The sequence below is a fragment of the Myotis myotis genome, unplaced genomic scaffold (genome assembly GCF_014108235.1).
Source record: "Myotis myotis isolate mMyoMyo1 unplaced genomic scaffold, mMyoMyo1.p scaffold_m19_p_4, whole genome shotgun sequence".
NCBI classification, from domain to species: domain Eukaryota; kingdom Metazoa; phylum Chordata; class Mammalia; order Chiroptera; family Vespertilionidae; genus Myotis; species Myotis myotis.
This window is the reverse complement of record NW_023416346.1, coordinates 53,039,472-53,065,547: the sequence shown is the minus strand read 5'-3', so window position 1 is coordinate 53,065,547 and position 26,076 is coordinate 53,039,472. Positions and strand designations below refer to the sequence as shown.

Below are 26,076 nucleotides of genomic sequence, written 5' to 3'. Positions count from 1 at the left end.
TGGACACTGAGGAATTTCTGGCAAACCACTAAGTGGACAACTCTGTCCCTCAGGACTATTAAATCCAGGCCCTGGGCCAAGTGTGCAAGAGAGGCCCTTAGTTTAAATAAGGGAGGGTATCTGGAGGCTAGAGAGCACTCTATCAACTCCTTCCTCAAACCACTTCCCAGGAAAGCCCTAGGCATGCCTACCTTGTTTTCCTCAGCAGTCTGTTCCACTGGGTTCTGAGATTCGCAGAGATGTGAAGACATGCACAGCTCAACCCCGTGAGCTGCATGGCCCTGACAAACCCCAACCCTAGCTTCCCAACCAGGCCTTAGCTTCTACATGGCCTGATTTGGGGTCACTTACCTTGGCCACCTTTTTGTCCTTTCATGCCTGGCTTGCCTGAGGCTCCAGTGCCAATTCCTGGAGAACCTTTTTCTCCTTTGGGACCAGGCAAGCCAGCTGGACCTGGCACACCAGTTATACTAGGTCCTAGGAGGAGAGGAGAACAGAACTCAGTGTGTGTGTGTGTGTGTGTGTGTGTGTGTGTGTGTGTGTGTGTACCTCATGCATAGCTCAATTATTAGGGGACTGTCTGAAATAAGAGGAAGGAGAGCTCATTCAAGTAGAGGGACAAACCCTATCCTCTTTCCTTCACATATCAAGGCAGTCCAAATTGGGGACTAGCAAAAAGATCTAGGAGTCCAAGCATATGGGATACACCACAGTCAAGAACTCATGGCCAGCCCCTATCAGGCTTCTACTAGAGCTAATGTTCTCTTTCTTGCCCTTGAAGGTCTTCCTTACCTGGAGTTCCATGGGTACCCTTGGTTCCTGGAAGCCCATTTAGTCCATGTAAACCAAGAATTCCAGGAAAACCTAAGGGGAAAGAATATCAGAAATGGCTTTAGCAACTCTAAATCATGAAGGGCCAGCAAAAGGTCTTGTCCCCACGGGCATTGCAAAGTCCTCATTTAAAAAAAAAAAGTGTGAGAGGGAAAGAGATAGAAAGATGGATGAGAGAGAAACATTGATTGGCTGCCTCCTGTACACCTCCTTCTGGGGGTCAAGCCTGCAACCCAGGCATGTGCCCTGACCAGGAATCAAACCTGTGACCTCCTGGTGAATGGGACAACACTGAACCAACTCAGCCACACCAGCCAGGCTGCAAAGTCCTCATTTTAAAGGTCATGTTCTTTCTTGAGGCATTACTTAATGCCCTAAGTGAGACTAGACCGCTCTTAACCTATACACTCCACTCTAAGTTTTCCTGACTCTTATATAGCTTTAAGAACAGGATGATAATTAGGTTTCTTAAAGAAAAATTCAGAGTAGCAATGCCAATACCTTGAATTGCCAACTCCCAGAGACTCACTGCCCAATCTGTAAGTCAGGGAAAGACTTTTATATGCCATGGCATTGACCTTCCCTGATAATTCTTCTCTCCATGAATTCTATGTTCTTACGTTCCCATTTATACTTGTCCCTTTTTTCTCTCTTCATCTTCCTTTCCTATTATCCCTCACGTGGCTCCTGAACATGGCTTAACATGAGCTAGTGTCTCCTAATAAAAAGTAGTTGCTGTCCTTTTTTGAGGGAAAGACCCCTTATTCCTCTGGCTTCTTCAAAATACACATACCTTTAGTTCCTATTAGGCCAGGTGGTCCCAAGGGCCCAGGTGAACCTGGGTGGCCTGGAGAACCTGGAAGCCCTGGATCTCCTTTTATGCCTGCAATCCCAAGGATCCCTAAAAGTGAAACCAAGGCAGAAGTTCAGAATGGGTCATGCCTTGAAGGTAATCCTATTTTTTTCATAATAAAGTTGTCATGTGGCATGGTACCTGGGGAGCCAGGAAGGCCAACATCTCCAGGAATACCAACTTTCCCATCTTCACCTTTAATTCCAGGAACACCCAAGTCACCAACTAGCCCAGATTTTCCTTTCATACCTACAAATCAAGAAAAACACTGAGTGATCAGGTCAAATTTTGGGCAGTGCATTCCTCCTTTACAGAGGGAGAGTAGGAAGTTGAAGCCACTTGCACTGTCAAGTTTGCTAGATCCAAAGGAGGAACTCTGAAAAGGATCATAGCAGCTGTTTTCACATTTGAAAAGTGCTGCCCAATTGAAAAGTAAGTAAACTTGTTCTGAATGCCCCCAGAAGTAAGATCAATGGGTGGAAATGTTCGAGAAGCAGTTTAGATAACTATAAACTGAAAGGGTGGATACCATTATTCCACAGATCTTATCCCATATAAGGCTACAAATCTTGAAAAAAAGAGTAGGCTGGTTTGCTTAGGGAAAACTGTGTGCTGCCTGTGAGTGGACACATGACAGGCAGGAATTTTTCTGCGCTGGATAGAAGTTGTAGAACTTGGGGTTGACCTCCAAAATTCCTTTCAATCCTCAGTTTTTAGGAGTCTGTGAGACAAGTGAGACAAAAGTACAGAAACCTTACCTTTCAAGCCGGGTTCCCCAGGTTCTCCCTTAGGTCCTGGGCTACCAGGAAGTCCAAGTGTCTGGCCTTGATCTCCTGGGGATATCAAAACATTGTTCAAATGTTCAGGAGAAGCTATAGCTCATTTTGCCAAAAGGAGAACTTTTTAAGGCAAAAATCTTTCCAGATTCAGTATAGCCAGAAGAGCTCCTTAACAAAATTACCCATTGGATTAAAAGTGACCAATCATCAACAAAGGGCTGAAGTGCTACCAGACTATTGGCATGAAATGATGCTACAAATAGCATATCTCCATTGGAAAAATACATCACCTAGTTTGGGCAGAGAAGATAATGGAAAGGGCCCTAAAACATCACCAAAATGGAACAGTGATGACAGAAAGAATGGGAATTTTTCCTGCTCGGTGAATTGGGTTAAGTAGGGGAAGAGACACTTTAGCAGGGGTGGGCAAACTTTTTGACTCAAGGGCCACAATGGGTTCTTAAACTGGACTCAGAAGAAGGAGCTGCGGCCATGTTTCCCGACGTTGCCATGTTAACACTGCTGCTGGTGAAGGAGCGGAGGGGAGAGCAAGAGAACCCTCACTCTTTTGGCTCCGCGGGCCGGATAGAACAGCCGAACGGGCAGTAGTTTGCCCACAGCTGCTTTAGAGCCTAGGTTCCCCTCTGCTGCTGAGTCTGGAAGGCAGGAGGGTTGAATGCACTGTTTGTCACATGTCTTTGAGGAACAAAGACTGCAAAGGGGGGTTGGCCAAAGGGAGAATGTAAATCAACTCACTTTCTCCTAAACACAGAATCTTACCCTGCCCCCAACCAGGAGAGCCCTAGGCCTATTAGAAATTCACCTTGATCTGGAATAAAAACACATTAAAAGAGAAAGTACTCCTTACCTTTTGAACCTGGGAGGCCAGATGCTCCTGGGAGCCCAGGAGCTCCGCGGAGACCCTGCAAACCCTTCAAAGCAATATGGGGATCATTATTTCTGCCCATAACTCAGGGCCTTCCTTTCTTACACCCCCTCCCCTCCCTGAGCCACTGCCAGAGGTGTCTATCATGTACTCTGTGGCAGTAGTGGACTGGTGGAAGAGGGGTGTGACATCCTGCAGAGGGGAAGATGATGAGCAATCGATGGAAGTGCATCCTTGGGGTATTTTTTTAGGGGAGGGATTTGATCTGTGATTAATCCTGGTCTTGTCATTCATAACTTCCTGATGCCTATTAAAGTTGGAATCTTGGCAATTGAAGGTGTTCCAGCAAGTCTCTTAGAAAATACAGAACGTGACAGTCAGGCCAGGCACTAGGTGTGCTATGCAGACAGTTGGCTACCACTGCTCATGACAAACCTCTAGAGCCATTATGCACAAGAAAAAGTATTGCTTCACTACTTCGCTCCTGTGCGAGGCTAGCCATCTGTCACAGGTTCAGCAGGGAACACAATGTCTTTCTGTCACCAGGTAACAGGCTGTATGTGTGCAGGTTCATAGGAAAAACTGCTTCATTAGCTAATGTCCAACACACTCTCTGAATCTGGGAAGTGGTCATGTCAGCTGCCACCAATACAATTCTTCTCCTGGTATCTGGTATGGTCTTGATTCATTCTGAGATATACCCAGTAAAGACACGTGCTACCTAGTGCCTTGGGTGGAGTCTGAGTTCTGTACTGGGTCACTGTGGTCACCAAACTACTGCTTAGGACATCCCCTCCATTTGCCTGGCTTTTTCCTGCACATTACATGTCTACTAATTCTAGCCTTCACTTACGCTCTGACTCCTTCCAGAATGCTTTCCACTTTGATTTCATCCCTCCCAGTGTGTGAGTAGTCGGGACCACCTAGTTGAGAACTATTTGTTTCGAAATTGCTTCAGGTGTGTGTGTGCGTGTGTGTGTTCTCTATACCAGATGGACTGACACTTTTAAAGGACAAGGACTTTGCCTGCATGGAGCATGGGTGTTCCATGATTCAGTTCATTTAGTCCCTTCAATACCACTCTTATTATTGCTACTATTTATTTTGAGTCTGCCATGCACCAGATGCAATGCTAAGTGCTTTACGTGTACCATCTCACTTGATCATCATTTCTGTCTGCAGGAGGTATGATTATTACCATTTCTTACAGATGAGAAAAGAGGCGTGGGCAAGTTAAGCAATATGCAAAAAATCACAGAGCTAATGAATGATAGAACTAAGATTTAAACCCAAGTCTCATTGTTAAGCCTACTCTACCACTCTGCCTTTTAAGAACCCAAAGAAACTGGATTTGGTTATTTGCCAGTTGTTGTCTCTTGTGGAGGCAACAAAGATCTTTCTGAAATCAAAACATCATGAAGTCTGTACCAAATTCTTATGATGTGCCAAACTCAATGGATGAGGGCAGTGGGGTACAGACTAAAAAGCACGTGAGGCAGTTCTTGTTCTCAAGTCCCAACAATCTCATATAAAATCAGACCCACACAGGACCAATAAGTAATGAGAAGGATAGTGTGCCAGCATGGTGGAAGCCCAGGGACTTCTGGAGGAGTGGGCACCTGGGATGGGGCCTGAAGGATGGGTAGGTATGAGGCAATTGCAGAGGAGGAAGTTGGCCATATGGGGGTGATAGCATGAACAAAGGCCCAAGAGAGGGGGTGTTCAGGAAAGGATGGAAAGACCTATGAGACTCAAAGAGAGGGCTTTGTCTAGGGTGACCTGGGAAAGGGGTCAGGATCAAAATGGTAGGCAAAACGGACATATCCTCTTGCTATAGAGGGCCTTTCCTGGTGGGGAGACAAAAATCTGTACACACATACACTTTCTCCTGGCATTCCTGGGAAGCCCGAGATTCCAGGTGAGCCTTTCTGGCCGGGCAATCCCCGCAGTCCTGTGGATCCAGGGGAGCCTGGTCTCCCAATAAGTCCTTTGATGGTATTGGGGAATCCAGGAGCTCCAGGAAAGCCTGGTGGCCCATGGAGACCAGCCTTTCCTTTCTCACCTGGGAAAGAAGCAAATGGCTTGGAATAAGACTCTGGGCAAGAGAAAGCTGCTCCCCAAGGTGCAGGTGCCCTGGGTTGCAGACAGACAAAGTACAGCTTGGGGACAGTTAGCATGGAGGTAGAGGTGGGGTTAGGGTGGTGTCTTCAGCCTTATGAAGCACCAGTAAGGTCCAGCCCTGCTCCAGTACTGGGAAAGCTGTTCAGTGCCCATTCCCTACCATCTGCCAGGCTCCTCCAGGGGTACAATAGTCTGTGGTTCAAAAACTCAGTTAAACATTGACAGTGAAAACTGGCAGTCTCAAAGTCCAGGTGCTTCTCTGTCTCATGGGAAGGTATCCTCTTAGAATCCCCTGCCACCACCCACACTGACACTCTGGGGGTCTTGTAGTGCAGGGCCTTTTCTCAGGAAGGGATTTGAGCTTGGTTCTAAAACCTTCCTGGGGCATTTCTCCTGCCCAATCCCTGCCCCAGCACCTCTGGGTCCAGAAAATCCATCCAATCCAGCTGAGCCCTGAGAGCCTTTGTCTCCTTTGAATTGAAGGTTCAGCATTGGAGGCCTTAGACTGGGAATTCCAACTGGCCCTGGATCACCTCTGTCTCCTGCAGGGATGGAGATCATGAGATCCTCATGAGAGGAAGCTGAGACATGGGGTTAGGCATGAGCTGACCTTTCCTATCAGCTCTCCCCGCCCCCACCACACCCAGGCACCCTTTCTGGGCCCTTCCAGCTTCTTTTGTGCCCCTGTTTTCCCAACTTGGCATTTATGTGCATGCTCTATCCTTCAATAAGCCCAAACTCCACAAACAACTTTATACTGTACTCAAAACCATCCTCTGTTGAGCATCTGGGAATGTATGACAAGGCCTCTAACATGCAGTGGTAACAGAAGAAATTAGGTCTTTTAGTTTAAAAAGATTTCATTCAGAAGCCTTAAATCTTATCTAACACAGGATTGGTAAAAGCCACATGGATGACAAAGTTGACAAACAAAATGTACCTTGGGAAGCACGAATGGAAATTCCAGAATTCAATTCCCCAGCTCACCTTTTTCACCAGGGCTACCAGCCCTTCCAGATGGTCCCATTTTTCCAGCCAACCCAGGAATTCCCTTTAATCCATTTGCACCAGAAATACCGGGGAGACCTGGCATCCCTGGAAAACCTATCAGTCCAACAGACCCCTTCTCACCTGTTAAGAAACAAGAACTTCTATTATTATCCCTGTTTTACATACAAGGAAATGGAATCTCAGAGAGGTTAACTTACCTAAAGTCACACAGCTAGGAAGTTGCAGAAAAGAGATTCAAACCCAGGTTTCTTTAACTTCAAAGCCCTAACTCTTAGTCATTACACATTATACAATTTCCCTGTACAGGGACATGACACTAAGCAACAAAATGGAAAGATGAGGTGGACACTTGTTTTATGATTTGTCAAAATAAAGCTCATGTGTGGCACATACACAAAAAAGCCCAGGGCCAGGAGGCAGGGAGATTAGCTCTAGTCTGGCACTGTTTACTAACCAGTTGTGTGACAGTAGACCACTCACTTCCCCCTGTATAAAATGGACACCCAACCTCTGATGTCTAGCAGGATATGAGAACAGAAAATGAAAACTATCAGGCTTTGTGGTAAGGGTGAACCTACCACAGATGAGTAAGCAATGAGTAAACCCAATGTGGCTATGACTGTCTTGGACTTTGCTGACTATGCTATTCAGGCCAGTGTTCCACCCAGTAGGCAGTGAGTGTGACTCTTAGCACTAGCCTTGTCCAACTATCTTGTCACTAAAAGCCCTGCCCACCTCCCTCCTCATCCCCCTTTCCTAGGCAGAGGGGAAGGGCAACCTGGGCAGCATGGATGCTCCTTTGTGGCACCGACGAGTGCCTTTCTGATCACTTCACTTACCCTTCGGACCTGGCAGGCCTGGCAATCCAGTGTCCCCTGGCAACCCTGAGTTCCCCAGGAAGCCAATTAACCCTGGGGATCCAGGAAGGCCTTTCAGCCCAGGCAGACCTCTCTTTCCAGTTGATGCAGGGGGACCTGTTTCACCTTTTGGACCTTTCTTTCCAGGATGTCCTGAATCACACAGGAGAGAACACAGGACAGCTGTGAAGTAAGACTCTGTTCAGATCTGGATCACTGCCTATTCTCATGGCTTCTGATTGTTTTTAGTAAATGGCCCTTTAACAATGGTGTATGTAGGTTGCTAACAGGCAGAGGTCTTAGTTGGCCGAAGCATTAGCACCTACCACCCAGAGTGTCACACCAATGGCTATTAGTTCCAGCATGGCACTGTAGCTGGCAGGGCACACAAACCACTTTTTATTATAACTTCTTCACCATTTATGAATGAGGTTTAAACTTTAGCCTCTGAATGGAGCTCTCTAAAGCCAGGATGGCAAATGGACTCTAATTTCCTGGAACTTCCTGTCTGAACCACTCCACAATGGCTGTTTCCTGAGCCAATTGGTGAAGTAGAGGTTAAAGCTGAGCCATTGTTTTAGCTTCCCAGGGAGCCATGGATCCAGGGATGCCCTTTTAATCCCTCATGCAAGCAGTTAAATCAACCAGTTACTTGGCATTAAGGTTGAAAGACCTCCTAGTGCCAAGTACTGTAGAAATCCCCAAGGCTCATTTGGTCTCCTAGGTATTCTGAGACTTCTTTCACCATGCATTACGTTGGCCAATGGGATTAACCTCCTGAGCCTCTGCCAAAGTGGAATGTTCAGGTACAAAGCAAGGAAATTAAAAAACCAAAGGATTAAATCAGTGTCAACAGAGGTATTTGGACCTCTGAGGACCTAAATGAATGGCTGACTTGGCTTTCTATGGATTGAAAAGCATCAAGTCTCTGAAAGCCCCAAGATTCTAATGGGAGGCTGTGAAGCAGATTCCACAACAAGAGAAGGAAATTCAATGGGGTCCAATCCCACAGCATGAGTTCAGGGACCCCTGGCTTTGCCAGGTTATAATGTATACTAAGATAATTCCTTGAGTGCAAAGCAAAGTCGGTGGGGATGTTAATCTGTGAGCTTAAGTGTCATTTTCTCACCTGGACAGCCTATGTGAAGACACCAGAAACCAGAAGAACAAAGGGGATAAAAAGCAAATTAGTGGTGCTGTAATTCAACTTCATTCACTTGGCCAGGAGTAAGGAGAGATGATATAGTGACTGAGGCAGGGTGTGGAGGGTGGTGCAAGAAGAAGACAAGCTGCAAACACTAGGCTGGAAACAGCGGTATTACTGCCCAGTGAAAAACACTGTGGCCATGGACCTCAGAGACATTCCCCCCTGAGAGGGAGGCCACCGTGCAGTCACACTCTGCTCGAGCTTCTCCCTCAACCCAATGACTTCCTAGGGCCCCAGTAAAGGCAATGGAGATGGCTAGACACCCCTCCACAGCAAGGGTGGCTTCTCTAAGGGAAGGCAGGAGGGAGGCTGAAGCATGATTAGGGCGTGGGAGGTCATGTGGGAGGGCCAGGGTGGGATTTGTGGCAATATTTTGGAACCTAAACTGCAGAAATCTGTTCTGCTTGGCATTTGAGGGCAACTTGAGATTTGAAACTTGAGAGGTTAGGAAAGTGGTCTCCTTCTCAACTCTGTCCATGTCACACTGCTGCTATTGACCATCAGGGCACCAGGGCCCAGGGCCTAGCTTAAGTCTGGCAAGCTGGGTTTTCATCTCCAAAGGACCTACCTGAAGTGCCTGGAAAGCCTGGTGCTCCTGGTAGCCCAAGTTTGCCCTTGATGCTGGGTAAAACAACAGTCCCTGGGATACCTGGTTGTCCCACGTGGCCTGGTGTTCCAGGGCTGCCCTGCTCACCTTTGGGACCTAACAATCCTGACTTTCCAGGCAAACCTAATGAAAGGAAGGGATAGATGAGCATAGCCTGTTTCAATGATGGCAGGGCCACATTACCAAACCAACTGCCAGTGGAAAAGCTGGTCCCAGATGTATCCCAGGTGCCACTGTAGTCTTAATTCCAGCATTGTTGCTATTCCCAGCAGTTAATAAGAGGCTTTTCAAGAGACCTGACTATTTATTATGGTTACTTCTGGAATTACTAAGACAGGAGAATAAATTCAGTCAATTTAATAAAAAAATATTCCCCAAAGAGAGGGACAGAATAAAGTGACTTTTCATTTTAACCCCCTTATTAACCCATCGCCCCAGATTCATGCAAATGTTCATGCAAGTGTACTGGTTACAGAAAGGCTTTCTGTTAATTGTTAAATAAGTGAGGCAATAAGAGTCACCCTTGGGTCCTGGAAGGCCAGAGTCTCCAGGAAATCCTCTGTCCCCTGGCAATCCCTGTAGGCCTTGCTCCCCCGGAGCACCAATTTCAGCACCAAAGATGTCACCAGGGACTCCCTTTGAACCTGGTAAACCTGGATTGCCAACTTTGCCAGGCAAGCCATCTTTTCCAGGGAGCCCAGGAAACCCAGGCAAGCCCTTATCCCCACGAGGTCCAGTAAATCCTAAATGTAAAGAGGCAAAAATAAAAGGCCATGTAGATTTAGAAGCCATATACCTGGGTAGAGGTATCTGAAACAGATTTTTTTCTATTATGAAAGTGAAAATATCAATAATGTGTGTCATGATTCTAAAAAAACAAAACCAACAAATAAATCAAGTTAAAACAAACAAGAAGCCCCAAGCTTATAGATACAGAGATCAGATTGGTGGTTGCCAGAAATACGGGGTAAGGGATATGGGAAATGGGTGAAAGGGGTCAAAAGGTACAAACTTTCAGTTATAAAATAAGGCATGGGGGTGTAATGGATAGCATGGTGACAATAGTTAATAATACTGTATTGCATGTTTGAAAGTTGTTTAGAGTAAATATTAAAGGTTTCATCAAAACAAAAAAAATATGTAAGTAGGTATGGTGAAGGATAGTAATTAGACTTATTATGGTGATCATTTCATAACATATATAAATACTGAATTATTATGTTATACACTTGAAATTAATATAATGCTATATGTCAATTATACCTTAATAATAAAAAAGAAACATATTTAAAAATAATAATAGTGTGTCTCATATTTCTCTTGAATATCAGGAGTCTCTGATCCTGGGAGGACTTGCCTAGAGGCAGGGACTGCATCATATGACCTGGAGGAGGTTCTAACTCATTGAGGCCAGGCCTTGGGCCGAACCCAGCAACTCTGGGGCTCCTACAGTAGCTGAAGAGATGAATTACACCCATGACCTCATATAAAAGGCCCAGTCTCTACTGGAGTTGTCAGACTCCTGCTGTCATGCTTCCCTCTTTCTGGGTCATGGAAAGAACTGAGGCACCAATAAACCCCAGGCCACATAGCCCAAGATGATCTCTGTGCTGTAGAACAGAAGTGGGTCTTAAACTAAGTCCCCTGGGGCATGGTTACTTGGTAAAACTCAGATTGCTGGGCCCACCCCAGAGCTTCTGATCAGTAGCTCTGCCAAGAGGCCAAGAATCTGCATTACTAACAAGTTTCCAGGTAATGCTGGCTGCTGCTGGCCCAGGTTTGAGAACCACTGGTGCAGTATAGAACAATGACACTCAGGTTGAAATATCAGCGTGTGAGTGAAGGGATAGAAATGGAAAACTTCTCTGTGACTCATCTGAATTTCTCTGACCTTTAAGGAGTTGATCCAGGAAACTGCCATAGGTCTGGTAGCCAGACAAACTGATGGAGTCCTAGCTCTGTCACTAATGGCTTTGTAATCACAGGCAATTCACTTTTCACTTGCTCCCCAATGTCCTCATATGAAAGTGAAGAGGTTGTCCTAGCTGATCTCAAATGGCCCTTATTGCCCTCATATGCTGTCATGTTGTAGCTCTAACCTAACTCCCTGCAACTGGTAGATGGCTACCACACCAGAGCACAAACCTAACTTCCTGCAACTGGTATATGGCTACTACAATCCAAATGCACACACTCACACAAAAGGAGAAGCAGGGAGGAGAACTTATTTACTTACCTGGCAATTCAGGGAGGTGAAGTGATCCTGGATTTCCAGGCTCTCCTTTATTTCCCTGCGATCCAGGCTGGCCTGGAGTCCCAGGGAAGCCACGGGCCCCTTTAGGGCCTGAAAACCCAAATGGTGAGAGAAAAGGTGAGTTAGTGTGGATAGGTAGGATTTGTGGTGTTCAGTCAAGAATCCTAGTGTCTTGGAGGGCATCTCTTTTTATATATTTTTAAACTGAATTTTAGAGAGAGAAGAAGGGAGAGGGATAGAAACATTGATGAGAGACTCTCCAGCAGCCATTCTATTTTCTCAATCTTCAAGGCTGCCCTTTCAGGAGAAATGTGTACCCCCAAATGCTACTGGACTACACTCTGCTTCCTTTGGCTCATGACCCTGGCAAGTATGCTCATGGCTTTCTCTGGTTTCATTCATACCTGGGAATCCGGGAGCTCCTGGGAATCCTGATGGACCATATGGCCCAGGAATAATACAAGGCAAGGTGGTACCTGTAAATGGTAACAGGTAAACATCTGGTGATCCCACTGAGTCAGGAATGATCCCCCCCGCCCCCCCGGCATGCTCTTTTACTTCCATTCCATCAAATGGAACAACCAAGTTCTTCCCACCCAGAAGCTGGAGGCCATGCAGAAGAATCCTGACATCAGAAGCTCTTGGGAGTTAACCCTAATGCAATTGCTTTCAGATAAGAATGCCCCTAGTGTCCAGGTACCAGGATGTCACTTCCAAAACCATCAGTGTCCAGTGCCAGGCAGTCATCTCTGTAGCAGATGTTACCTATGAAGATTTCCTAGCAGTGACCTGTACAGGAACAGCAACAAATGGCAATGGCCTGCTCACCCTGCCCTCAGATGGAGCCTCTCCCTAGGATAGAAGCTTGGGGTTAATCCTAAGGGTCCATTATGCCCACATTACAAGGGTTTGAAGCCAAGACCCTCAAGTTCACATGTCTTCCCAATTTTTGGAGTGAGTTCGTTCGACACATCTCATTTGGAATCTATTGAAGTCTATTGACTGTTCTTGGTCAGATATACCTATAAATTTGCACCAGCCAAACACTGAAGGCCATTCTCTTGTCCACAACAGACAAACATTGACCCTTCCCTCAGCTCCACATTTACTAAAACTGCCAACTCTGCCACAGAAGGAGAAGGGGCAGTCAATATTAATACTCAAGACATTAAAATTGGCATGCATAGCCCTTCTTCTAGCAAATTCTTCATTGGTCATTCATAATGCAAATATAAAGAGTCTATAAGATCATGGACGGGAGGTTTAATAAAATATTGGTGAACAAATTAAGTGTTGGTTCCCTCAAGTTCCGTTTACAAACAATTGCTATGCTAATTAAAATTAGTCTTGCTTATTCATTAAAAAAATCCCTCAAGGTCTGCTTTAAGCCATGGAGCTAACAGTTCTAATAAACTTCTACATATTTTTCCTGTACTTAAAATCAGTCTTAAACTTCATTTCTTAAAAGATATGTATACAACCTATGATTCAGACTGCTTACTCAACTGGATGACATTTCTCTTCTAATCCCACTTCTATTTTCTACTATGAAGACTTGATGGCATTTTTAGCCTACTTGTTCTATTACTAAATCAAAATTGAAAATTAAACAATATAATGTATTGGCTTAAGATGTGGGCTCTGAAGCTGGACAGACCTGTTTGTATCCTAGTTGTGCTACTAACTAGTTGTATGGGCAAGATACTTAACCTCTCTAAGCATCATGTAAATGAGAGCTACTTGTCTCATATGGTGTTTGTGAGGATTATATGCAAAATGCTAACAGTGCCTAGAATCCTGGTACGTGCCTAATGAATAATAGTTTTTTATTATCCTACTTAAGAAAAAGTACTTAGAACAACTCCTGCAAGGTCATCCCTGGTTTCTACCCTCAGTCAGGTTAGTGACACTACTTTCTAGCCTGGGCAGCAACTTTCTGTCTTCTAGACCTCAGGTTCCTATAGTCATATTTCCATAGGTGGAGAGATGGCCATAGGCCTGATCTTCCTCCATAGGTGGCCACACTCATCGTGATCCTGCCAGACACTGAGATGATGGACTTATTTCTGAGGGTTATTTCCACTATGGAAATATGCTCCATGTCATCCTGAGGTGACATGCCAATCCTATTCTTTCCTCCATCCCAAGTCCTTTGGACTAGACTGAAAAACTGCCTCCTAGATGGTATCATGAGAGGGATCCTGCAGAAGACTCTCTTGCCCCAATAATTTCAATAGGCTTCAATGTGTCAAACACTGCAATTTCGTTGCTTTATGTCTTAAGAAATAAACTGGGTAAAATACAGTTATCTCTGGATTGACTCCAAACATAAATCCATCCATCCTTAATTTATCAGATCAGTTTCATAGATTTTTTTCATGTGTGACAGCCAGGTAAAGACAAAACCTTTAGAAGATGGGGCAGAGGACAGATATCTGAATAGGAAAAATAATGATAAAAGGGAAGATAAATAGAAACCAGAAGAAATTAAGGACATACTTCCCTTTTGCCTCAGGCCAGTCCTGTACACCACACACCATATGTATTAAAGCAGAGGGTCAACATCATGAGAACGTAAGGACTTTAAGTCATACTGGTACCTGGTTCTTTTACTTTATGTCCCTGTCTTCTACTTTACATTCCTGATTTCAGAGCCTTCTCTCCAACAAAGCAAAACTTGGTTTTACCCATATGCTGCTTTATAAATGTAACAAATGACCTAATTATTCAGACTTTTCCCAATTAATGCCGAAATTCTCAGAATAAAAAGCACCTCTGGTTACCAAGATTCTAACATCTTAATTTACTCTGGGCCCAATGAATAAATTTCAGACATACATGGATCCTTTGAGGTACCTCTCAAGGCAAGTTATAGCCCCAGCTAAGTTCAGAAAATGAAGGTGCTCAAGGTAGAGAACAGCAAGCCATCAGCATGCATGGTGAAGGAAATCAGCCCCTCTAGAGACTGCATGCCTGCTTAACCCTGTACTCCCTCCCAGAAGGTACGTGCCAAGGAGCCTCTGAAGCAATTTCATGTTAGCCTTTGCACCCCAGCCTTAGGATCACCCCTCCCCAACCAGGGGCTGCTCAGTGTAGTGCTCAAGCCATTGTGAGTGTGTGAGGTAAAGGTGAACAAAAATGAATTTTTCCCCCTAACATTGGTGTTTGAGAACCTCCTGACCTAGCTAGCTCTCACCTCCCTCAGTGTCTAAGTCTCCTTTACCATCCTTCCCTCTGCAGCAGCAGTCACCTAAACCAATCAAGTAAAGAAGAAAATTAAATCAGGACAGAAGTTCTTTGAGGCCCAAGGGAAGTCTTATCTGCAGCCCAGGTATACCCACCAATCAAATTCCCTATCTGGATTGAATGGAGAGAGCTGGCACCCTTACAGAATCAAGGGCACTGCTTCAGTAATAATGAAGGTGATGTATTAGTATGAGCATCTGGATCAGAACTTCTTTGGAAACAGCCCATTTTTTTGTTAGGTTTTGTAATAATTCACACTACAAAGTTGAAAGGCTTCTGATGACTACATCCCCTTTCCTGGCAAGGCAGTTGTCCTAGCCTGGGCCACCACTGGTTGAAGTGAGTAGATTTAGGAACAATATATTCATTTTTTCATGGCAATAGCTACAATGCAAATGTCTGGGGTCTACAGGTTATATGTTGGTAAAATGGTGTGGAAAGAAAGCTAATGCTCTCAATTGAAGTAATTTGGTAGCCGGGGGGGGGGGGGGAGGGGGGAGGAGGAGGGGAGTCTTGGTACTGCAACAAGAACATTTTCTGTATAAGGTATCTCATAGACTATAATTACTATATCACTATATTCCTAAGAACTTTCTGTGTCCAGTGACTAGTGAAGTTTGGGATAGAAATGGTCCCATAGGCTTCCTTCTGTTGACTCAGTTAGAATGTTGAGAATATCTAAATTTGGGTGTGTGTAATTTTATAACTAGACCAATCAACTAAAGAAGAAAATTAAACCAGGACAGAACAGAAGTTCCTTGAGACCCAAGGAAAGTCTTATCTGCAGCCCAGGATACCCACATGTTATTATAATTCAGTTTAAAACTTAGTTGCCTGCAAAATGTGTTGACTTAGAATCAAGATCCAATTGTTGGAGGGGTAGTGAAATGACCATGAATAATGTCCCTGAGAACAGAGCTGGAAGCAAAGCTATAGATAACACCAAAATGTCCAAAGGGAAGAATGATTTATAAAAGTTCTCACAGCTTTCATAGGAATGTGTGAACTGAAATAACGATTTGATTTTTAATCATCTTGAATCATCAATTTTTAACCTGTACTATTATTGTTCTTATACAAATTCACAAAATTAGATTTTAAAACAAATAAAATTTTTCCAGATCTGGTGTCTTTCTCCCTTTTTAGGTATTTCTTCAATGTGACAAGGTGGAAAGAGGAGAAACAGGTCTAAGAAATAACCCTTTGGTTATTGAGAAGGCCCTTTCTTTTGCAAATATATATTAGTCTCCTATAGAACAATTTTACTATAAGAGGGAGGTTGAAAAATGCTAAAAAGTATTACTCACCTTCCCTAGTATCCAGAGGCTTATAATTCAGTTGGAAAAAGTGAAAGTATTAATGGAAATAATTATATAATTTAAGTGTCAATGACATCTGTGGGGGTCAAGGGAAGGCTTAGTAGAAGAAGTAGGGCTTATATTGAACCTTGGTAAATGGGTAGGATATGACCATATAGAGAAAAGAGGAAGGGTATTCCAGAAAAAGGCAACATGGACAAAATCTTGGAGTTAGAATTGAACATGTGTTTAGGGACAGTGAAAAATACTGTTGTTCTAACTGGTGTTTTATTTTAAATCATGAAGACTGTGAGATAAGGTAAGGCTCATTATTCAGTAGAGATCACTTGTGGCTTTGGACTACGGGGTAAAATGATATCAGTACTTTATGGATATTAAATTGGCAGCAGTGTTCATAGTAGTATTGAGTGGGAAAAGTCTGGATGTAGGAGATAAGAAACTACTTAGCAAGTTGTCATTGAGTCTCCTAACTATCCACCCACTTGTTCATCCATCCATCCTTCCACCTGTCCTTTCAACCATATTTATTCCAACAAGCATATAGGTGTTTAATAAGTGAGGCATGAAATAATGACATTGTAATAGCAAGAAGAGGAAGGGAAGAATATAAAAACATTCCAAATGAAGAATAAGAGATAAATGTTAAGTTTTCAAACTTCAGATGACTATAAGGAGTGTGATACCGCTAATGGAAACACAAAGGTTGTGGAAACATAAAAGTTGGGACAAAGCTGTTCTGGCTGTATGGAAGATGGCACGATATTAACATAGCACCTTTAAAATCCATAAGCAGGACTGTCACTCATTATATTTCCTGAAATTCTAGTAGAAAAAGAACTTACATAAATGGAGGAATTTAAGATATAAAATGGAGATTACACGAGATACAACTATGTTTTGTTCTCAATCTGAGATCTCATGAATCAAGGAAAGATTTTTCCCTGCTGATGATATTACCACACAATGTATAGGACACCTTGTCGAGTATCCCACTCATTACTACAATGACATTCATAATAAATGGTCATTCAGCTTCTGCTTGAAAATTTTCAGGGATTATGCGGTCATAACTTCCCAAGGCAGCTCTGTTACATTTTTAGACTGCTCTGTTAGGAAGTTTTTCACTAAGTAGAGCTGAAATCCATATTGTTCTGCGTAAGCATACCACAATACAATTACAATACTTTTTCCACATGAAAACACTTAGAGGACTAAAAGTATTAATTATAACAAAGTCTCTTCTGACACATTTCATGCAGCTGGGTTATTTGTATACTTTACAAGGGGTTAGTTTCCCAAGTCCAAAGCTATCCAATTCCTTGACTCACCTGGAGGCCCAGGGAGGCCCGTTTTCCCTGGTAATCCATCTATTCCTTGATCTCCAGAAAGTCCACGAGGTCCAGGAGATCCTGGTAGCCCAATTCCTGGGGGTCCAGGAGAACCACTATGACCTTTTTCTCCAGGAAGCCCTGGGAATCCCTTTTCACCTGGGAATCCCTGTCCAGCATCACCCTAGAATAAAAGCCCAATTTAGAGACTTATCTGGAGAGTCCTCTAACAATAAGAAAGAGGTAACCAGTGTGACTAATACTTTTGGGGGGGTTAAAGTTGTCTATCACTCTATCAATTAAGTCCTCTGAGTTTAGGTAGTGGGGATGATTAAGCTTGTCAATCCTGGGTGATCTGATAATGCAAAATTATCTAGATAAGTGGGGGCAGGGTCAGAAAACAGGAGCAGGATAACAATCCATGGGATCACAAAAAGCAGCTGGATTACTTGCAATGGAAAGCTACTGAGAAGCTGAAGCCTTTTAAGCGATATGGTCAGTTGTTACTGGCATTTATCAAATGAAACAATGACCAATACTTAGAAAAAAAGATTTCCATTTTAAAGAAAAGAAAAACACAGAGCAAAAATTGTCCGTGGCAGAGGAAGAGATGTTTTACCCTGCATCATGGTCTAGTGTCAATCAGAATCACCCTTTCCCCAAGTCAGGTGTGAGGATTTATAGAGCTAATTACCCAGAAACAATCAACTTACCGGAAAGCCTGGCAGACCTAGTAAACCTGGTAATCCATCCTTGCCTGGTATTCCTGTCTCTCCAGGGAGCCCCTGAGGGCCAGGATCACCCTGCTCCCCTGGCTTCCCTGATCTTGTACTGAGGGTTGATTCTCCTTTCTCTCCTTTGGGACCTGTAGGACCTTGAGGCCCAAATAAACCCTGACAAAGAGACAAAAGGGAATGATCAAGAGACAAAAGGGAATGAGCACGATTCATAGAATTCTAGCACCTAACATTAGTCTTACCTAAAGCAGGTCCTTAGGTATATTTTAATACTGTTCTGGGCACTTGGTTATGTTGTCATTTTGTATTATAATTGACTTTATTTTCTTATCCTTTCTAAATTTTGAAATCTTTGAGGATAGTAACCTTGTCTTAATTTCAATTTTATCTTCCAGGCCCAGCACAGTGCTAGGCAAATGCAAATGATTTTGTGGAAGGAAGGGAGGTAATTAAGAGAGGGAGGAAGGGGAGGAATATAGGTAGGTTAAAGCAGAAAGGAATTTTAGAGATCATCTACCCAAATATTTCACATTACAGATAAAAAACCTGCAGCTTTGTTATATCCCCATTTTTTAAATGTGTTTTAGAAAATTGATTGGTGAGGAGGGGCACTTGAGAGCTCTCATTGTGCCCTTGGGGCCAAAGTTTGGCCAGACTTACTGGAGACCCTGATGGGCCTTGTGTGCCTTTAGAGCCTGGATCTCCTCTGGCTCCTTTAAGGCCTGGAAGGCCTATATGACCTGGTGGCCCAGGTGGGCCTGGCTCTCCGGGTGGTCCACTGTTGGAGATAGCACCATCACAAGCACAAAATCCCGAGTCCCCTGGGAGAAAATAAAAGACAATATTAAACAAGTGAGCCTTCTTTCCAAAAAAAGAGAGGAAGACCTGACCATGGTAATTTGTGATTTAAGTCCATGGAGACAATAAAAAGGCCTGTGAACAGATTTAAATAAACTAAGTTTCCTCTTTATCAAAATACATCTGTGCTAGTGATTTGGATTTAATTAGTCTGGAACTAATTAATCATCAGTGTGTCTAATGTGTAGCAGAGTTGGAACCACTGACCCACACTAACCAGCTAACAGTCTGGAATCCAAGCCACTTAAAGATTCTCTTTAGAAAAATGTCTTTTCCCCCTGTTTTTTGTACACAGAGACAAATGTCAAATAAATTAACAATAGAGATGGCAGCAAAGCACCTTTGAATAGGTACCAAGAAGTCAGTAACCCTATAGCCCAGCCACCTATACTTTCCACATTTAAAGTCAAGAAAATAAGAATCTGGGACAACATGGGTGACTTTTGAGTTCCCTTAAGTTCCCAAAGGGTCAAAGACATAGGGTAGCTGAGTGGGTAAGAAAACATGACCCATACATCTGCAGTTTAGTAGACCCACCTCAGAACAAAGGACTCACACAGACTGATGGTGAAGGGATGGAAAAAGGTTTTTTAGGCAAATGGAAATGAAAAAAAAAAGCTGGTGCTTGAGGCTAAGTACAGTAGTTAGCATAATAAAAGCGAGGGGGGTGAGGGCACATTTGTAATACCTTAACTAATAATAATAAAATAAAAAAAATAAAAAGTTTTTAAAAAAAATAATAAAAAAAAGCGAGAACTTCATCAGAAGGCTGATGGACACCTTCAGCAGGGCTGAACATCTGCATATTATTGCCTGCTGCCAGACAGCTGAGGGCAGTTCCCCCAACCTGATGGTCCTTTATTGTTTACCAAACCTTACCTTTGATGTGTATATCTGCTTTGCTAAAGGGCAAAATATGTTAATAAAAAGCCCTGGGTCCAGAGATTTGGGGAGCCACTTCACTAGAGAGCTGGTTTCCTCCTTGTTTCCCATGTCTCCCAAATTTATATTTCTTGTCTAGTCTCTCAATCCATTTATGAACAGACCTTCTCAAGGTTCCTGAACCCTAGCTGCGGAAAAGACTGCAGTAAGCTGGGGTAGCAATACTTATATCTGACAAATTAGACCTCAAAGTGAAGGCCATAACAAGAGATAAGGAAGGCCACTTCATAATATTAAAGGGAGCAATTCAAAAACAAGATATAACTCTGGTTAACATATATGCACCCAATAGAGGAGCAGGCAAATACATTAAAAAACAAAACAAACAAACAAAAACTTCTGGAGGATATCAAGGGAGAAATTGACAGCAATACCGCCATAGTAGGGGACTTTAATACCCACTAACATCACTGGAAAATTTTTTAAACAAAAAATCAGGAAAGAAACATCAATCCTAAATGACTCACTAGATCAGATGGAATTAATTGACATCTTCAGAACATTTCACCCCAAAGCCACAGAATATACATTCTTCTCAAGTGCATGTGGGTCATTTTCAAAGATAGACCACATATTGGGGCACAGGCAAAGTCTCTTCAAATTCAAGAAGATAGAATTCATATCAAGCATCTTCTCATATCACAATGGCATAAAATTAGAAATCAACTACAGTAAAAACAATTAAAAAATCAAACACCTGGAGGCGAAATAGCATGTTATTAAACAATGATTGAGTTACCAAAGAGATCAAAGAAGAAATAAAAAGTATCATGGCAACAAATGACAATGAAAACACAACAATCCAAAATCTATGGGACACAATGAAAACAGTCTTGAGAGGGAAGTTCATAACTCTACACACCTACCTAAAAAAAAAAAATGGTAATAAATTATCTAACCCTACATCTCAAAGAGTTAGAAAGAGAACAACAAGAAAAGCCCAGCATAAGCAGAAGGAAGGAAATAATAAAGATCAGAGTGGAAATAAATGACATAGAGACCAAAAACAAACAAACAAACAAACAAACAAAACAAACACAATACAAAAGATCAACAAAACCAAGAGCTGGTTCTTTGAAAGGATAAACAAGATTGATGAACCTCTAGCCAGTCTCACCAAGAAGCAAAGAGAGAGGACCCAAATAAACAAAATCAGAAATGAAAGAGGCGAAATAACAACAGACCCCACAGAAATATGAAGAATCACAACTCTGGTATTCAAACAAACTTGTCAACCTCGAAGAAATGAACATATTCCTAGAAAAATATGACCTTCCAAAACTTAACCAAGAAGAATAAAAAAATCTGAATAGGCTGACAAGTATGGAAGAAATTGAAGCAGTGATCAAAAAACTTACAGCAAACAAAAGTCCTGGACCAGATGGCTTCACAGGGGAGTTCTACCAAGCATTCAAAGAAGAACTAAAACCTATCCTACTCAGACTATTCCAAAAAATTCAACAGGAAGGCACACTTCCAAGCTCTTTGCATGAAGCAAGCATTACCCTAATCCCAAGACCAGATAAAGACACCAACGAAAAAGAGAACTATAGGCCAATATCCTTGATGAACATAGATGCTAAAATCCTCAACAAAATTCTAGCAAATCGCGTTCAGCATTACATTAGAAAGATCACACACCATGACCAAGTGGGATTTATTCCAGGGATGCAAGGATGGTACAATATCCACAAATAAATAAATATGATACATCACATAAACAAAGTGAGAGACAGAATCACATAATCATATCAATCAATGCAGAAAAAGCATTTGACAAAATCCAACACCCTTTCTTGATAAAAACTCTCAGCAAAGTGGGAATAGAGGGATCATACCTCAACATAATAAAAGCCTTATATGACAAACAAATACCTAACATTATACTCAATGGGCAACAACTAAACTCATTTCCCCTAAGAACAGGAACAAGACAGGGATGCCCACTTTCAACCCTCCTGTTTGACATACTACTGGAAGTGCTAGCCATAGCGATCAGACAAGAAGAAGAAATAAAAGGCATCCAAATTAGAAAAGAAGTAAATCTGTCCTTATTCATAGATGACATGATACTATACATAGAACACCCCAAAGACTCCATCAAAAAACTACTAGACCTAATAAATGAACTTGGCAATGTAGCAGGATACAAAATTAACACCCAGAAATCTATGGCCTTTTTTATACACCAATAATGAACTCACAGAAAGAGAAATGAAAAAAATAATCCCAAATATTATTGCACAAAAAACCCCCACTAAGATACGTAGGAATAAACTAAGGACATAAAAAGGCCTGTACTCGGAAAACTACAGAACATTGAAAAAAGAGTGATAGAGGAAGATATCAACAAATGGAAGAACATACCATGTTCATAGATTGGTAGAATCAACATCATTAAAATGTCCATACTACCCAAAGCAATCTACAGATTCAACGCAATCCCATTAAAATATCAATGGCATATTTCAAAGGTCTAGAACAAACTCTCCAAAAATTCATCTGGAATGAAAAAAGAACCCACGTAGCCACAGCAATCTTGAGAAAGAAGAATAAAGTTGGAGGGATCACAATACCAGATATCAAGCTATATTACCAAGCTATGGTTCTCAAAACTGCATGGTACTGGCATAAGAACAGACCTATAGACCAATGGAACAGAAGAGAGAACCCAGAAATTGACCCAAGCTATTATGCTCAATTAATATTTGACAAAGGAGGCAAGAGCATACAATGGAGTCAAGACAGTCTCTTTCATAAATGGTGCTGGGAAATTTGGTCAGATACATGCAAAATAAATGAAACTAGATCACGAACTTCTACCATACAAAAAAACAAACTCAAAATGGCTAAAGGACATAAATGTAATACGGGAAACCATAAAAATCCTACAAGAGTTCATAGGCAGCAAAATAGCAGACATGTCATAGCAATACTTTTACAGACACAGCTCCTAGGGGAATGGAGACTAAGAAGAAAATAAACAAATGGGACTATATCAAAATAGAAAGCTTCTGCACAGCAAAAGAAACCATCAACAAAACAACAAGAAAGCCCACTGCATGGGAGAACATATTTACCAATGATATTTCCGATAAGGGTTTAATCTCCAAAATTTACAGAGAACTCATACAACTTAACAAAAGGAAGATATATGATCCAATCATCCAATCAAAAATTGGGTAAAGGACCTAAATAGACACTTTTCGAAAGAGGACATACAGAAGGCCAAGAGACATATGAAAACATGCTCAAAGTCACTAATAATCTTAGAGATGCAAATCAAAACAACAATGAGATATCATCTCACACCTGTCAGACTGGCTATCATCAACAAATCAACAAATGACAAATACTGGAGAGGATGTGGAGAAAAAGGAACCCTTGTGAACTGCTGGTGGGAATGCAGACTGGTGCAGCCACTGTGGAAGACAGTATGGAGTTTCCTCAAAAAGTTAAAAATGGAACTCCCATTTGACTCAGTAATCCCACTTCTAGGACTATATCCCAAGAAACCAGAAACATCAATCAGAAAGGACATAAGCACCCCTATGTTCATAGCAGCACAATTCACCATAGCTAAGATTTGGAAACGGCCTAAGTGCCCACCAGCAGATGAGTGGATTAAAAAATGGTGGTACATCTACACAATGGAATACTATGCTGCTATAAAAAGAAGGAACTTTTATTATTTGCAACAGCATGGATGGAACTAGAGAGCATTATGCTAAGTGAAATAAGCCAGTTGGAGAAAGATAAATATCACATGATCTCACTCATATGTGGGATATAATGATAAACATAATTTGATGAACAAAAATATATCCAGAGACAAATGGTAGGGGAGGGGGCAGTTAGAGAGCAACCAAAGGACTTCTATGCATGCATATTAGCATAACCAATGGACACAGACACTGGGGTTTGGTAGGGACTTGACCAGGGTGAGAATGGCTCAAGGGGGGGGGGGGGTCAATTGGGGAAAAAGGAGACATATATAAAGCTTTATAAAATAAAGTTTCTATTACAGTTTAGAATATATATATATATATTTTACAGGTTTTTTTTTTTTAAAAAAAAGATCCTAAAGGGTCTTTTCTTACATTTAGAAAAGTGATAATTCCTGAAACTCTGAGAGACCAGACTGTTCTCCAAATTAGCATTTTTCAAGTATGATCTATGGACTTTCTGCCTGAGCCACCTGTGATTTTTGTTTATAAGGCAATTTTCTGGGCCTCACCCTATATCTAGTTAACCAGACCCTCAGGTAGTCAGACAAAGAATGTAATTTTTAGTAATTTTCCCTAGGTGATTCTCATGTACAATGAAGGTTGAGAATCACTATCACTGTTAGGGAAATCCTTCTGAACCCATGGGAATATAGAAGGAGAAGCATTAGAGTTGTCCCTCTTTTAGGAGGGAGAATGGTATCAAGAAGTACACCAGCTCTATAGTGAGTTAGGGTAGGGCCAAAGTTAATATCCTAAATCAAGTCTTGCAATTTAATATCCTTGTTCCCAAATAACAGGGCAATAATAAAAGAGAGGAGTAAATTGGGACCTCTCTGAGCTTGAGGAAAGCTGTGAATTACTTGAGAGAAGAGAACAATTTTAGATACCTGAGACCAGGAGGCCATCCCCAAATCTCTCTTGAGCCACTTGTTTCACCTCTTCCTCCATCTCTTCCTCTACCCTGGCCTGGACTGGAACTATAATGAATTGATTCAACTAAGCTTTAGCATCTCCCCTCAGAGTATGAAACAAAGGAATAACTCAAAGGCATCAAGAAGACGAAGAGAGGCGTGCGGCTGAATCAATCAGTCCTTCAATATCAGTGGAGGCTGAAGTTGTTTTTATGGAGCCTGTTGGCTTTTTCAGAGTGCCAGGTCTTGACCTGTTCAGAGTTTTTTCATTCAGGCTGAAGGTAATACATGACTTCTAGCCTTGGCCTTGCAAACTGAGAAAGGTTGCATCATGTGCTAGTTAACACCCTGGGCTGCTAGCATAGTTTCTGCAGGTGGACGGGTAGGAGTAGCCTCTGAACCACTTTTTCTTGTGTGATCTCAATTGCCAACCTCAGTCTTATAAGGCCAAATATAGCACTCCTAATAATCTTATACTCAAATCCCCAATCAAGATCCAAAATTGCTTCTGTTCAGATATTTAAGGCTGTTGGTTTGCTCATTCCCCGGAAAGCCTTCTCCAGGGAGTTTGAGGAACAAATAAACCCAAGGGGACAGAATCACCTTTTACTCCTTTGAGACCTTGGTTTCCTTTCGGACCTCGTTCTCCCCGGAGACCAGGAAATCCTGGCTCTGTGCTTTGTAGGGTTCCAGGCTCAAATGCTGGACCTTCAGAAAAAAAAAAGAAACATAAGATATTGGCACCTTACATGAGCCTGGGCTCATTTGACTCAGCACAACAGCTCAGTCACCAAGGCTTGGGTTCTCAAGACTCAAAAAATGAGGTTAAAAAAAAAAAATCCAAGACAGGGACCTAAAGTCTACAGTAAGTCCATCTTCTGTTGGCTTGATTAACTCTACTAATAGTTATAAAATGTCTACCAAGTTCTAGGCACTGGACCACATGCTAGGAATACGGAATTGTACAAGGCAGTTTCAGTAACTCAGCAGTCCCAATGTCTATTCCAGAGAGGGCTCTTAGGACAAAAGAGGAAATGGGTGCAAGCTACAGTGGTCATGGGCTTTAGGTCTCAAAGAAACATGCTGGGCATATTTCCATCCTTTCTCTTAGAATCTAGAATCCCATACTCAAGTATAAGACCTACAGAGAATAAGCCCTATGGAGGCTTTTAGCAGCCTCCTTGAGATTCAAGCTTGGCTTCCCATATCTCAGGCCCTCAGTCCACCCTTGAGGACAAGGAAAAGTTTGAAAGAGCCAATGTTTCTTCTTTGGGAGCTGGAAGATCAGAGGCCTAGGGACTGAGAACAGTGAAGAGTAAATGAGTACAAAAGTTGGAAGGCATTAGGTAGTGTTTAATCATCAAGGTGGCCCAAGTTTGCTTGTTCATTGATGAACATTGTGACTGCTGTGGTTGCTAACTTGTAGAAGCAAGGCTCTGACTCAGAAAGAATGGGGCCTTCTTCACTGCTGCTCTGTAGTTACCATGTGTCCTGGCTTAGCTACTATACCTGTGCAATGCTCCCTCCCTCAAATGTCATGACTGTTTTGCAGTCTGGATCACACCTGAGTCTCAAGACCAAAGAGAGAAATGAACAACTTA

The 26,076-nt window shown here is 42.4% G+C and overlaps 1 protein-coding gene across 3 annotated transcripts in view; it reads right to left on the bottom strand.

Annotated features, from left to right (window-relative positions):
* COL4A6 (collagen type IV alpha 6 chain) overlaps positions 1-26,076 on the bottom strand; it is a 398,864-nt gene that overhangs the window by 13,268 nt on the left and 359,520 nt on the right. Inside the window, exons 20-38 of one of the 3 annotated variants that reach the window (XM_036305431.1) lie at positions 25,079-25,183; positions 18,697-18,857; positions 18,013-18,192; positions 17,300-17,483; positions 14,603-14,656; positions 11,811-11,882; positions 11,389-11,496; positions 9,674-9,895; positions 9,114-9,275; positions 7,321-7,491; positions 6,458-6,601; positions 5,887-6,012; positions 5,230-5,411; positions 3,332-3,395; positions 2,443-2,517; positions 1,826-1,933; positions 1,625-1,732; positions 793-864; positions 352-477 (exon numbers count right to left, since the gene is read on the bottom strand). In XM_036305431.1, coding sequence (XP_036161324.1) covers positions 352-477; positions 793-864; positions 1,625-1,732; positions 1,826-1,933; positions 2,443-2,517; positions 3,332-3,395; positions 5,230-5,411; positions 5,887-6,012; positions 6,458-6,601; positions 7,321-7,491; positions 9,114-9,275; positions 9,674-9,895; positions 11,389-11,496; positions 11,811-11,882; positions 14,603-14,656; positions 17,300-17,483; positions 18,013-18,192; positions 18,697-18,857; positions 25,079-25,183 — 2,424 coding nt within the window. The remainder of the gene's footprint in view (positions 1-351; positions 478-792; positions 865-1,624; positions 1,733-1,825; positions 1,934-2,442; positions 2,518-3,331; positions 3,396-5,229; positions 5,412-5,886; positions 6,013-6,457; positions 6,602-7,320; positions 7,492-9,113; positions 9,276-9,673; positions 9,896-11,388; positions 11,497-11,810; positions 11,883-14,602; positions 14,657-17,299; positions 17,484-18,012; positions 18,193-18,696; positions 18,858-25,078; positions 25,184-26,076) is intronic. The other 2 variants (XM_036305429.1, XM_036305430.1) reach the window with 2 other exon arrangements.